The 14,739-nt window shown below is 36.5% G+C and overlaps 1 protein-coding gene across 2 annotated transcripts in view; it reads left to right on the forward strand.

Moving 5' to 3' along the window:
- Nucleotides 1-14,739, forward strand: part of FER (FER tyrosine kinase) — a 214,098-nt gene that overhangs the window by 147,350 nt on the left and 52,009 nt on the right. For both annotated transcript variants that reach the window (XM_040986133.1, XM_040986134.1), the window contains one exon: nucleotides 4,244-4,367. In XM_040986133.1, the coding sequence (XP_040842067.1) occupies nucleotides 4,244-4,367 (124 nt within the window). The remainder of the gene's footprint in view (nucleotides 1-4,243; nucleotides 4,368-14,739) is intronic.

Consider the following 14,739-nt stretch of genomic DNA (forward strand, 5'->3'; position numbering starts at 1 on the left):
TTTTATTGCAAAATCAAATGTACAGAGAGGAGGAAAGACAGAGAGGAGATCTTCCATCCACTGATTCACTCCCCAGGTAACTCCAACAGCTCCAGCTTCGCCAATCCGATGCGAGGAGCATGGAACCTCTTCCAGGTCACCCAAGTAGGTGCCGGGTCCCAAGGCTTTGGGCCAACCTGGCCATAAGCAGGGAGCTGGATGGGAAGAGGGGCAACCAGGATTTGGGATCTCAGTGCATTCAAGGCAAGGACTTTAGCCATTAGGCTGCCACACTAGGCCCTAAACAAAAATTTTAAAATGAAGATACCTTTTAAATAAAGCTGCATAAAGTTACTGAAAGTGAGATAAAAGACTACAAAAATATGTTACTTGATCAGGTGGCAGTAAGAACAAAACTGTGTCATACTTTTTTGGCACCTAAGATCTTATTCAGCATGGGATATATGAGTGACATATGTACCTTAACTTTGGAAAAGTTAGCTAATGGAAAGTCTCCCAGATGCCCACATTCACCGGAAAGCGTGGATACTTAGGCCCTTTATTTCAAATAGTATGGTATTTGCATGTAACCTACATGCGTCCTTCCATATACTATAAGCCATCTCTAGATTAGTTACAATATTTATTTAATGATACATAGAGTTACTATACAGTGAGATAATAAGTCAATTCAATATAGAGTTTAGTTTTGAAGATTTTAATTTTATTACTTTTGTTAATATAAAGAGAACAGATTTCGTAAGATGTCAGTTTTATTCTTACACTTCTGTATTCTGTATCAACTACTAAATATCCATCCAAGACATTTTTCATTGTGGGATTGGCTTATTCAGCAAATTGTCTCTAGTTGCATCCTTTTCGTTGCAAAGACAGAATTTTATACTTTTTCTTTTATGACTGAGTAGTATTGCGTTGTGTATGTATATCACATTTTCAATATGTAGTTCATTGAGACTGTGGATACAGAATCTGTGAGTTGAATGCACTTTATTTTCTATATTTTAATGTAACTAAAAATGAGCACTAAATTTATGTATTTAAATGCATTAGTCACCTGTTCATCAGCCAATGAGCATATAGCAAGTGCCTATCTCAGCTTTGCTATAAACGGTATTTACCGTAAGTTATAAATTATATTTCCTGAAATTGTGACTGTTCTAAATGCCTGAGTATCTATATACCTTTAATTTGGTATCAGTTAAACTTTTAAACCATGCTTTACACTTTAATTCAAATGCACTGTTTTATTGTTTTCATATGTACCCTCTTTTCTGTTAACATTACAGTGCACCTCACCACATTTACCAGTTATGCATTGACTTAAATTTTTTTTGCATCATTTTCTTCTTTAAACTACTCTGGTGTACATCACTATGCTGTGTGCATATGAGCACTGTATGTTTCACACATTCTGAACGAAGTTTTGAATTTGACCATTAATGAACATGACAGAAGAGTGGATTAAAAGGGCGTAGGTCGTGCCATCCAAAGTAACCCTGCAGTGAATAAGTGCTGTGAACTGTTACCATCTAACCATTCTCCAGTTCTTCACTTCGTGATGAGAATCAAGTATTGTGCCCTTGGGGAACTAGTCCAGGCCCAGTGTTAATTATTCTTAGAGTATTCTAACATTAGGCCCATTCTCTATCCCTGGGGAATTTACTTCTTGTTCTACGATAATGCATGCAGCTGCATGAGGCTCAGTGCTGAGTTGTCATATATGACAGATTTACTGAAGATTTTGCTTCCCTCCAGTTTTCTACAAGAAATTACTAGGCCTGTGGAGTGGTGACGCACTGCTCCTTTACATAAGCTCGCTATGTCTGGCTTGAGTAACTACTGATGAGAATAAATTAGATACTTTTTCTAGAATGAATGTTTTTAAGCCAAAGCATTGTTCAGAGGCAGAAATGGTATTTTTCAGTCAACCACAAGACAATCAACAGTCTCGTTTGTACCTTTCACTTGTCACAATATTGTTTATACCTCTCTATATGCCTTTATAGACTTGAACTCACTTTTCACTAAATTTTTATGATATTTAAGGATTGCCTTTGACTATTAATATTTTTATTTTTTGCAATATTTAATAAAAAATTTGTTAATTCATTAGCAAATACTTAACAAGAGAAGTACAATTCTCTCCAAGTCTTGGTAGTGAGGAAGGAATGAAAGGAAGATTTTATGAAGAAATATGAAAACAGCAGGAAGTATATGAGAAAGAATATGAGCTAACTTTGGAAAGAAATAGTATCATGACTTTATACAAGAACACTGGGGTGATGCCAGATGCTGCTTTTAAATCATGTTACATTTGAGTTATGCTATAGCTGAAACAGAATGTTACGTGGTTTCAAGATCAGAAGAGTGCCTTTTAAAACAAGACAAACATATTCCTGGTAAAAGAATTAATGTCTCAATTTTGGTCCAAGTGGTGTCTTTAAAATATTTCTTATTTGTTGCTTTTCATTCATTTGAGAAGCAGTGAAAGACAGCACTAGATTTTACTTTCCATATGCCTGCCAGAGCCAAGGAGCCTTGAACTCGAATCCAGATGGCCTCTGGTAGATAGGAACCCAGGTGCTTCAGCTATCCCCTAATGGCCTCTCGCGTGCACATCAGGAAGCTGGAGACTCACCCCAAGGGTATTTTAACCATGGGGCCAAATGCCTGCCCCTGAAACAGCAGCCTGCATGAAGTCATTTCAAGTCCGTGTTTAATGAGCGTCTCTCGTACCTATTAATGTTGATAAATTTGTGGTTACTTTTGCTATTTACTATTAAGTATTAGGTGTTCTATTGAGATTTTAAGTTGACCTTAAAATCAGTTGTTGTAGTAATCATCTTAATAATGCCATTCGTGTGATTCTCCTCTGAAAAAGAACAGGAAAAAGTAAATTGTCTGACATAATTGTTATATTTAAACCGTATAGCATTGATTTTGTCAGACTCCCACATAATTTATATAATGTTTGATTTATGTGAATTAAAAAAAAAAAACATTTGAAAAAGGAAACATTTTATTGATGGGTAAGCTGGGGTTTTCTTGCCTCTGTCCCTAAAGAAAAGGCTTGCCTCTGAAGTCTCAGTTTCAGGAACCTAGATCCCCAATGAAGAGAGTGAGGAAGCTCGGGAAATGACAATTAAAATGCTTAATCCCTCTGGTAAAATGCTATTTTAGTAACTGAGGGAAGTGAAAGGGATTCTTGTTAGAGAACATGTCTTCTAAAATATGAGGGCACTTCAAAACTTCATAGAAAGCAGGCACTGTATTTTACTACCATTTCTCTTTAATCTTTTTGAAGCATCCTCTGATTTTTTGCTTCTTTATTTTTTATAGCAATGTAACAAACTGACACATTTAAAGCAATCAAGCTATGTAAATTCTAATGCCACATTAAGAAAGAAAACAAACTTTAAGGCTGCTTCACTCTTCACTCTGGGAGTCACTGTGGCTCTGAGCTCCTGAAATGTGTTACTGCTTCTAAAAAAGCAAATTTTGAATTTCATTTCATTTTAGTTCATTGAAGTTAAAAATGCTCTTTGATTTCGTTATTGGCAAATTTTAAGTATGTTTGGAAAAAAAATTAGGTATGTGAATACTTTTCCAGCAGCAAAGCATATGAAATATAAATACCACTTAAACATTTCAGACAAAAATTTGCATTGGGACTGATGTGTGTCGTGGGTTAAGCTGCTACTTTACAGCAGCATCATCCTGTGTCACAATACACATTTTTACGCCAGCACTGAATCTAGTCATTGATCCAATATAATTTACTTTTTGTAGAACTCATCATGACTGTAGCCTTTAGAATTAGAGAAAACCAGATCTTGCACGTTTTAATGAATAAGTTGACCAGTAATTGAGACCAAGGAAAGGGCTGATTTTGCACATGTATTATGTCTTCTGTAATATACCAGCGTGAAGCACATTTCTTAACTGTGTCAGTTTGAGATTCAGACAGAGACAGAACGCACCAGGGCTCCAATCTGCTGGTTCCCTCCCCAGTGGTGATAACGGCAGCTTTGTTGAGCAAGGCAGGCACGTCAAAGCTGAAGTGCAGTCTGCTTTCCAGTAGGATTTGTTCTGTTCCCATGTTCTTTCACTCTTACCTCAAACAAATTGGACAGAAACATGACCCAATATGTAATGATTTTTATTCTACGAGATATTCCTAATATATGATATGTATAACTTAGCTCTCATTTTATTTCCTTGTTTTATCTGTCCATTCCTCTAGGAGGTGATTTTCTCTCCTTTCTGAGAAAGAAGAAGGATGAATTAAAACTCAAACAGTTAGTGAAATTTTCATTAGATGCTGCTTCTGGTATGTTGTATTTGGAGAGTAAAAACTGCATACACAGGTAAGAAAAACATTTTAAAGCAATTTCCACTTTTACTAGTTGCGTCCTAGAAAACTATTACACCTGCTAGAATTCAGTGGTAAATGTCTTTCATGAAAAGGAATCGTATTTTGTATATTTTGTGTGAAAGCATCCATGCTAGTTTGTGCAGTTAATAGAAACAGCTGTTTTCCTCTTATTTGAGAGGAGTGCCTGATTAGACTGTGACAACTACTAAGTAGAATGTTTTATTGCAATGACGGATGACAGAATAGGACAACATAAAATGTATCACAATTTAGTAATGCAAGAGACAACAACCTTGAAATCAAGCAAGAATATTTAGTGTGTTAATTTGTTCTCGTTTCCAAAGAAATTATGTATGTAGTCATGGAAAAGCAGGATAGCAAACCATCGTTCATAAGAGTGATTTTGGTCAGAAGCCAAAGATGTTACCTGCTGCTTACTCCAGGGAAGATTTTGGAAACTTTTCTTTCAGTCTAGGTGGTAGGCTGGTCTTACTGCTGGCAAGGCATTGTCATGTTCAAGGCTTATGGCTAAAAGTGCTGCTGACTGCTAAAAGTCAAGATCTGCTACAAAACTCTCAGATCCTGCGTCTGGCTAGGTATATGCAGATGGAAAGCTCTTGCTGTTTTTATTCACTGACTGAAAAAGAGTGTGCAGTTCTGTGGGTGCAGAGCTCATGGTCAGAATGTGCTGCTATAAACATCACCCGAGGTGATTTCGTGGTTGAAGTGTATTTTCCTCTGAGATGTCTTGTTATTCAGCTTTCGACTTATCGTTCTAGAGAGGTTGGGTCATGTTTAATCACAGCAAAACAAAGTTAACATTCATCTTGACGATTCATTTATTTGATTTTGGTGAATATTTTGACCGAATTTTCTCTGAAATATTGCTTAATATTCAGTTTTTATTATTGGACTAAGATTGTGACCTGTTTCAAGTGTAGGTCAGCAGTTTGTATATATTTGGAAACACATTTCTGTGAAGATATTATTTTTTTTAATTAAGGTAGTAAAATGAAGCCACTGTTACTGCATTTCTGTTTTAGTTTTTATGAGCATAGTTCAGATAACGTTATAGGAGTATTTTAAAAATTCTAAGGCATCGGTTTCTTTAATGAGATTTGTATTATTCTTAATTTCATTAGAGATAAATACTTTTTGTTCGGATAGCCACAGAGGGTTTTGCTCTTAGAGAAAATCTGTCATTTTGATTGCTGAATTGTTGATATACTTCCAGTCAGTATCAAATTTTACATAAAATCATCTGTGGTGGTTGTTTCTCTCAGTTTTTTTTTCCAAACTATTACACAACCTGTGACTTTGAAACCGCAGTGAATATACATTTTTGAAAATGTCATGTTAATTTGCCAGTTATCAATTATATTTAATTTCTAGTGCACTGAGATTGATGAAACCATTGTTTTAATTCCTGCTACTTTCCAAAATGATTATCGCTTTTCTTCATAACGGATGATTGTTTTCAAAATGCCTGTATATCATTAGGCTTGAAATTATTAGATGCTTAGCTTTTTGAAATCCATCTTCTCTCTTCAGGTTATATTATCTTCTGTAACATCCTTTTTGCATTTTACTTTTCAAGAATTTCCTGACTTGACAAGGGTTTGGAAGTTAACCCTCACTTGACCACATAACCTTACCAGATTGGGCAAAGTTCAAGGAAGGTTTTCCATTGACAGCTTCAACAGTGTCAGTGTGAATAGGTATGACAAATAGGTTTCAGCATTAGTGCCAGAATTCAGCGGTTGGTAATGGCTAGCTGAGAAGTGGCTGGCTGTGGTGTGTGCGAAGAAGGATTCCAAACTACAGATTCTGAAAGCCTCATGATCCCTTAGCCACTAAGGAGCGTTAACATACAAATCCCAAATTTCTCATCCTTGTCATAGAGCATCTTCCTTTTTTCTTTATCTTCAAGAATCTGTTTCTTTGTTTTTGAAATATTTGATGTTTTTCTTTATGAGCCACAACATAGCAACCATATATTTTTCTATTGTCACTTCCCCTGAATTACTGTAAGCCATCTGCTGTCTTGTTTACCTGTTAACCGTAAGTACTATAATATTCTGTTACCTTTAGCCATTGATTTTTCTTTCTTCAGACTTACATAATGACTCTTTCGGCTTAATTCATTTTTCTCATTTTTTTTTTGCCTTCATTTTATTACCTGCCCAGTACATGGTCATTGTTTGGTTGAATATTCTATAGTAGTGAATTGTGCTACAGCACCTTGGTCCTTTATGCCAGCTTGAGGATAAATTAAGTCAAGTATATTATTAACTTTATCTGAATTTGATATATCTTGTTTTGTTCACTGGTTGGAAGTCACTGGAATCCAAGACTCTGAAGTATTTCTAGTTATTGCTTTACAAAATAATATTTTAATTTTAGAGGAGTACGTTTTCTTTCTTTACCTTTGTTTTATTGTTTTGATTACTTTGGTTTTGGGTTTTTTTTTTTTTTTTGCATGCACAACAATTTAATACCAAAGACATTCGTCATTTAGATTCCAGTTTCTGGGAAGTACAACCCTACTTGGTAGGGTCACTGCACCCAAGACTTCCTCTTAGAGGCACCTGTTCAAGCCAATATACTCAGGAGTTTGAAGAAAAAAAAAGAACATTAAACATAATTTTATTAAAACACTCCAACTGCCTGTTGGCCAATGTTACATGCTTATTCAGATCATTCCAATAATCTGATGGTTGAGGTAATTTTTTTTTAATTTTACTTAAGAACATAGCCATGTTTCACTTTAAAAAAAGCTGGTATGACAGCTATAAAATGGGAAAAATAATTTAAGAAATGGCATATATTTAGAAACCATTCTTACTGTCATTTCCACTTTTCTTTCAGGAGAATTTTCTTGATATTTTACATTTCTCATTGAAACTATTTCTGTTTGGAAGCTGTTGGATATTTGTAGTCTTGTCTCATCAATAACATTTTCTTTATAATCAGTCTGTGGGCCACAGGGTGGGGTAGTTTTCTTGCCTCTTTGTACTTTACGTAATTGCTTAAAGTATGCTGTTAACTTTGCAGTGGGTGTTTGACTAAAAATGGCATCTTACGTTGTTAGATCTGACTCCATATTAATAGAACCGTAAGCCTTATTAGTTGAAGTCTGTTAAGTATACATGTGATTTTAGAGTTAAGTGGTAAACAAACTTATGGTATTACTGCTGAAGAATCCTGCCATGGACTTATTTTTGTTTAGTTTTACTTTTAAAATTGGTTTCATGTTATTGTCCTTTGCTATCAATGAAGAGCATAAAAGGCAGTGCCTTCTTCACCGCTTTGCTCTTGAGTTGAAGACCATCGGGACTATTTTTGTTGTCCTTGCTTGCCTAAGTGTGAACTTTTTTTTTTTTTTTTTTTTTTTTTTAAAGATTTATTTTTATTATTTTTTGATTGGAAAGGCGGATATACAGAGAGGAGAGACAGAGAGGAAGATCTTCCGTCCGATGATTCACTCCCCAAGTGAGCGCAACGGGCCGATACTATGCCGATCCGAAGCCAGGAGCCTCTTCCGGGTCTCCCACGCGGGTGCAGGTTCCCAAAGCCTTGGGCTGTCCTCTGCTGCTTTCCCAGGCCACAGGCAGGGAGCTGGAAGGGAAGCGGGGCTGCCGGGATTAGAACCGGCGCCCATATGGGATCCCGGGCGTGCAAGGCGAGGACCTTTAACCACTTGCGCCACCGCGCCGGGCCCTAAGTGTGAACTTTTAAAAATATTTTCTTTATATTTAGCAGTTTATACTATTCAAGCAAGATTTTACAGAACCTCTTGCATTTAAGGATAATCAAAACAGACTTATAACTCTAATTAGCAATATAGAGTAGAACAGTCTTAGGAGGGGTGTGCAGAGAAATCTCCAGTAACTTAGCTAGTGAGGAATAACTGAACTTTGCATCCTACCTAGTGAGGTCTAGGAAAAGCCAACCTGACTTTTCCCTGTCTGCTCTAAGCTTTCTATAGTAATCTCTCTCTGTCTATCAGCTGATTTGGGGGCTCTGGAGCGACCCTGATGGTCAGTGCAAGAGAGGACTGTTTCTTAATGTTACCATATGGTGTGTCATGAGGTAGAATATAGTCTCTGTTGCTAAGTGTAAATTAAAATCTTATACTGATTCCTGTTGTTTGGTTGTTTCCCATCAGTGGTGTTTTTGTGATGAAGCAGGTTAACAATTTTACAAATTAAAACCTGGCAAGCCACATTTATCTTACCAGTCAGTAAGGGGTTTGGTTATCACTGAGAGCAATGATTTTTTTGTGATAGTCTGCTATGTGCCACAGGGACCAGGGTGAAAGTCATGGTCCCTGCCTGCTGATGAATAAAAAGAAAAGGCAATAAAGCAAATGGATAGATCACTGACGCTGAGAGAATATGTGCAGAGTACTTTGGGAATGATTTCAAGGCTGTCTAACATGAGAAGTCAGAGGATAGAGTGAAGTGGCGTATGGTGAGTGAGTGTGGCATTCCATGAACAGGAAATACCACACTAAAAACAAACTTAACAGAACTTTGTATAAGTGAACATGCTTCTAAGCACTGGGACTGAGGTCAGTAAACAGGGCCATTTTTAATAAGAATGGTATGTACCAGTTAATTTGACTTTGTTGGGGTAATACATGTCTAGATGATCTTAACAACATATAAATGCCATGATTCTAACTGGAAAAAAATCTAAACAATATCCAAAAAGCCCTGAAAACTGTATCATGTTATTTTTTAGGAGATTATCCTCTTAAGTGATTACCAACACTGGTTAAGGTCTGACATTTTTCTTAGATTTATTTATCCTTATTGGAAAGGCAAATCAGATTTGCAGAGAGAAAGAGAGACAAAAAGATCTATCATCCATTGATTCATTCCCCAAATGATTGCAATGGCAGAAGCTCAGAAAATTTGAAGCCAGGAGCAAGGAACTTCTTCTGCGTCTCCCACATGGAGACACTGTTTTGTCTTCATATTGATTTTTTTATTTTATGAAGCTAAAAATTTTGTATGACGTTGATCATTTGAATTTTTTTTTCACTGATTTTATTTTTCTCTATTTTTAAATGATGAGTACCTGGATTTTTTTTTTTTTTACACCTTGAATGTACTGGAAAAAATTGTGTTTAACATATCTTCATAAACTAAAAAAATAAATATAAACAAAATAAGAAATATCCTTTGATTTTTTCTTTAGCTCTTCATCATTTGTCTTTCATGGTCATACTCAAAGACATACTAAGATTACTGGAAGTAACTCAGGCCCAGAGGGAGTAATCGAAGGTCACCTAGACAGTTATTGTCATTGCTAGGTCTTCAGTTTGCTCACCTCATTTAGCCCATTTTCTGTGATTCTACTGCCAGCATTTCTTCTTTTCTCATCTAGGTGTTTAGTACAGATTGAGTATTGCTTATCTGAATTGCTAAGGCCAGAAGTCTGTTAGGGTTTGAGTAGCCTAACCAAGATCATTTTAAAAGGAGTATGGGTCCAAGATATGAGCAGCTCAGCTCTGTGATTCCAGAGCCCACACTGAACATGGCGTTAGACTCCACTGCCTGCCCTCATAAAAACTACCTGACCAATCAGGAGACTCAAAACAAAAGGGCAGCTGATACTAAGTATAAAGGCTTGGTTTTCATTTGCTGTCTAGACTTTTTGTGATTCTGGGTAAAAGGAAAAGGCAGTGCTGGGGTCTGTAAAATAAGTGTAGAGAGAAACACTAAGTTACTTTTGTTATTTATTTTTAATATATACATATATGTGACTGAGGGAGTGGCACTAACAGAGAGAGATCTTCCATCCACTGATTCACTCCCCTGAGACTGCAATAGCCTGGGCTGATCTGAACCAGAGTCAGAAATTCAGAGCTTCGTCTGGTTCCCCCGAGTGGTGACAGGAACCTGGACACTTGGGCCATCTTCTGCTGCATCCCAGGAGCATTAGCAGGTGGCTGGAAAGGAGTGTATCCACCAAGATTCAACCCAGCGCTCTGATCATGGGACACTATGCTGTGGCACAGAGCTGACCCCTTTTGTTTTCTCTTAAATTTGCTAAAATTCAGCAGTATTTCCTGATTGCTCTTCCATTTAGCTAGAGCATGAAAATTAATTTTATTTCACTTTCATACTCTATTGTTTAGATACCCCCTTCTGCTTTATCTGTTAATTAAAACACGGAATTAGCATAAGAATATGGTACTCTGTTAGTTGACTAAATGTTTATGACTGATTTTTTTTGTTGTTCCAGCATTTGATTATAATTTTGAATACATTACACTGTATTTTTATTTTCAGTTTCTAAATGAATTTTGGAACAGTATAGAGGACAGCTTGATAATTTTAAATGTGTCAAAAATATATGATTTTTTTAACTGCGTATTTTGTACAGTGTGATTATTATACAAAAGATATCAAGCTAACACCTATATAAAATTATTTATCCTGCTACTTTAACCAGCGTTAAAAGTTTTCTTCGTTTTAATTAAAACATTTTCCCCTCAAGGTGCATACTTGTTTCCAGCAATGAAGAAGAGGCCTTCTTTTATATTAGATTCAATTAACATGTTGGCTTGGGTTAATATACCAGAATATCTTGCTGCTGCTTTAAAAAAGAAAATGAGTCAATTTGGATAAAGGATCAGAGGACAGTAACATGTATTTATGGTTAATAGCAAGAAGAATGCACCTGTGTAAGTTGTGGTATGGAGTCCAGTGGACAGAAGTCCTTGAAAATGCGTAGAAAAGAAAGATAGGAACAGCAGTGCATTAAAGCCTCCTCTTAGTTTTCTTAGGGCTGGCCCTGCCTTATGAAATGAAGGAAAGGAAAATGGGCCAATTTTTCATACTCTTCGATATTTCTGACTTCTGTTGAGTCTGTTAGATCGAGTACATTTGGATTCAGATTGTCAAGAAAGTTAACCTCTTGTCATTAAATGACAAATGCCTACCATTTTCCCCTTAGAGCTTGATTATAGATGCAAAAACTGCTTAATTAATCTAAGCAGTTGGAGAACTAGAATGAGAAAATGGGGTTATCTTAAAAATCTCAAGGACAACAGGTTCAGCCAGCCATGGAAGTTGTTGAAACTAGGGACTGTGAACAGCTGGGGACCATTGTTATTCCTGTGTTCACCTGGGTTTCTGTTATTTTTGTTTGCTAGGCTGCTGTTCGATTTCTCTCTTTCTTAAGATTTATTTTATTTATATATGTATTTCAGAGTCTGAGTTACAGAGAGAGGGAAACCTAGGGAGGCTGCCTATTGCTGGATCACTCCCACATGTCTACAATGGCAAGGCTGAACCAGGCTGAAACCAGGAGCTTCTTACATGCCCCCCCTATGGGTACAAGGCCACAAGGACTCTGCTTTCCAGGGTACATTAGCAGGGAGCTGGTTTAGAAATGGAGCAGCAGGAACTTGAACCAGCCACCCATGTGGGATGCCAGTATTGCAGGTGACAGCTTAGCCCTTTATATCGCAATACTGACCCCTTCTCTCTTGTTCTAAAGCCTGTATTACTCTGCCCCATTTACAGAGAACCGTTATGTTAATGCAAATGTTAGGCCCAGCATCTATCCAATTAGTTTTTAGTTCAAATTTCAAAATCTTGGTAGGAAGAATTGATCGACCCAACTGTATTAAACATCTACTCCCTATTTAAATCAATAACCAAGCTAGGTGGGAAAGGGCAGCAAGGCCACTGTTATGTAGAGCTACTGTGGTAGATCTCTGTGTGCAAGGGGTTAGTTCTCAGAGAACAGACTGTATACTAAGCAGAACCCCAGTAGATGGTTATCCTGCACTCACGAAGGTTGAGTGCTTACAAGTGCATCAGTTACCTCACTTATTCCGCATGATTTTATGGAATTTGTACTATTTATCTTAATGTTATGATAGAATGAGTTGAATTATAAGAGAACCATCTGTCCAATGTCATACAGCTGGTAAGAGGAAGATCAGGCTTGCACTGAACTCTCGACGAAGACTGTGAAACCAACAAACAAAAATCAGCTATGCTATATCCATTTCCCAGTTTATTCCTTTTTGCAAATAAGATCAGACACAAATAAGAGAATGCTCAAAAGAGATAGAGGAGCCAGCCATCTTAATTGGACATATCCTGGTAATGAGAATAACAAGTGCAACGAGCCTCAAGACAGGGGCATCAAATATTTCTAAAGTAGGTCCACTGGGAGACAGAAGACAGGGTTTGTTACTAACAGGTCACATCACAAAGAAACTGTAAACCATTAAAAAGGTTTTTAATTTCCATGAGATTATTAAAGTCTTTGTAGCAAAATGATTATAAGGACCTGGTGCTTTGGCTCAATTGGCTATTCCTCCTCCTGCAAGCATCAGGATCCCGTACGGATGCTAGTTTGTGTCCTGCTGCTCCACTGGTCCTCTCCAGCTCCCTGTTTGTGGCATGGGAAAGCAGTAGAGAATGGCACAAAACGTTGAGACCCTGCACCCACTTGGGAGAACCAGAAGAAGCTCCTGGCTTCTGGCATTGGATCAGCTCAACTGTGGCCATTGAGACCATTTGGAGAGTGAACCAGTGGATAATAGATCTTTCTCTCTCTCCTTCTCTCTCTAAATCTGTCTTTCTAATAAAAATGAGTAAATCTTTTTTATAAAAGAAAAGCAATTATGTTGTTTTGTCCATGAATATTAATCCTCCATTTCTCATTGATCAATTTTTTAAAAAAATTTTTATTATATATAGATCAATTTCTTTATGATGCATAATAGAATGAGCAGCAGTTGCAGGATACTTGGTTCCTTGCCATTTACAATAGAGAGCATTCAGCAAGTGACTTTTACTGCACTGAGTGACCTTTCTCTGCTTGTTCTTAAGATGCCCTGTTTGCCTCTTTAAGCTTCAACTTATTTACATTAGTGAAGAAATAAAATTAAATAATTTTCTCTGTTACTTCAGATATTTAAAAGCACCAGGGAAGATATAACCATAGGATATAATTTTAAGTGAGCTGTAAACTCATTTAGAATCAAAGGAAAACCCATTAAGCGCATGATTCAAGAGTCTGCCCTCTTTTATGATCGGATTGTGCCATATTGTAAGTTTCAAGATTTTTTTGTTGAATACATTTATGGAGGAAAAAATGAAAAATTTCACATCAAGTATGAACTTAAGTTATATGTACTAGAAAAACAGATTATTGGGATTCCTCTATTTTGCCCTTTACAGCAGATAATGATCGCACCTGCTGAAATTTCTGAGTTTTTTTTTTTTAAGCTTGTAGAGCTTCACTATGTTTTACAGACAAAATCATTTGGAATTTAAGTAATGAATGCCTCTTTCGTGAAAGACTCTCTAGATATTTTCCCTATTCTGAAAAAAAAAATGTAGTAAGTTAAAGCTCAAAAAAAAAACCTTGATAACTTAATAAATAATGCATTGGGAGAGGGAAGTAAATAAGAAACAAATATAGGATTTATTTATTTGAAAGTCTGATGAGCTTTTATAATGGGAAGGAAAAGGGAGGCAAAAAAGCAAGGTAACTTGTAAAAGCCAAGAACAAATATTGGGATCATTTATTGTGTGACTTGAGTATGATCAACTTCATTAAAATAGTTTGACTTTAACCATGTTTAACACATCTTTGAGCCCACACACACACACACACACATACACAGTATCACTTCTCTGAGTTACTCAGTTCCTCTTCTAAAGTTATTTTAATGGTGTTGCTTTATATGAACTACTGAAAAAAGTTTGGAAATGGGATTAAGGATAAATGTATTTTTGTTCAAAAAAATTTGAAATCTATGAAAATACGTATTTTGAGAAGAAAGACTATGCATGAATGTCAAGTTTCAGACCCAAATAAACTTATCTTTTAATTGCATTTTCGCTGAGTATTTGAAGTACTCTTCCATATGCATGTGCGCGTAGCACAAGCTGGTAGCATCTGGGGGATGGACATGTTATGATACTGTCCGCTTTGCCTTCACATATAGAGTGGAGTACTCATGCTTGAAAGAATTGGAGAGAGATTAAATGTAAAAAAAAAAATCTCCGTTTTTTTGCAAAACAAAATATTCCTGACCTTTCTAAATTATATAAATCCGAAAGGGAAAAAAGAAATTTTCTTAGTTTGTTCCAAAGACCATGTACTCCAAATGTTATATAATGTGCAAGACAAAATATATAGTCTGCATGCAAGCATGCCTTTTCCAAGGTATTGTTTATGCGTTCTTTGGGAGTGATGGTTATAGCTGAAGTGATGTTTCTAGGACTGAAAGCCTGTTATCCAGAAAATGAAGTGTATGTAGGCAGGCGTGAGTGTCCCCGTGCCTAGCCATGCAGTGATGCCACTCAATTTGATGTACAAGG

Source organism: Ochotona curzoniae, unplaced genomic scaffold (genome assembly GCF_017591425.1).
Source record: "Ochotona curzoniae isolate NIBS_2020 unplaced genomic scaffold, NIBS_Ocur_1.0 contig_4501, whole genome shotgun sequence".
In the NCBI taxonomy this organism is placed as follows: domain Eukaryota; kingdom Metazoa; phylum Chordata; class Mammalia; order Lagomorpha; family Ochotonidae; genus Ochotona; species Ochotona curzoniae.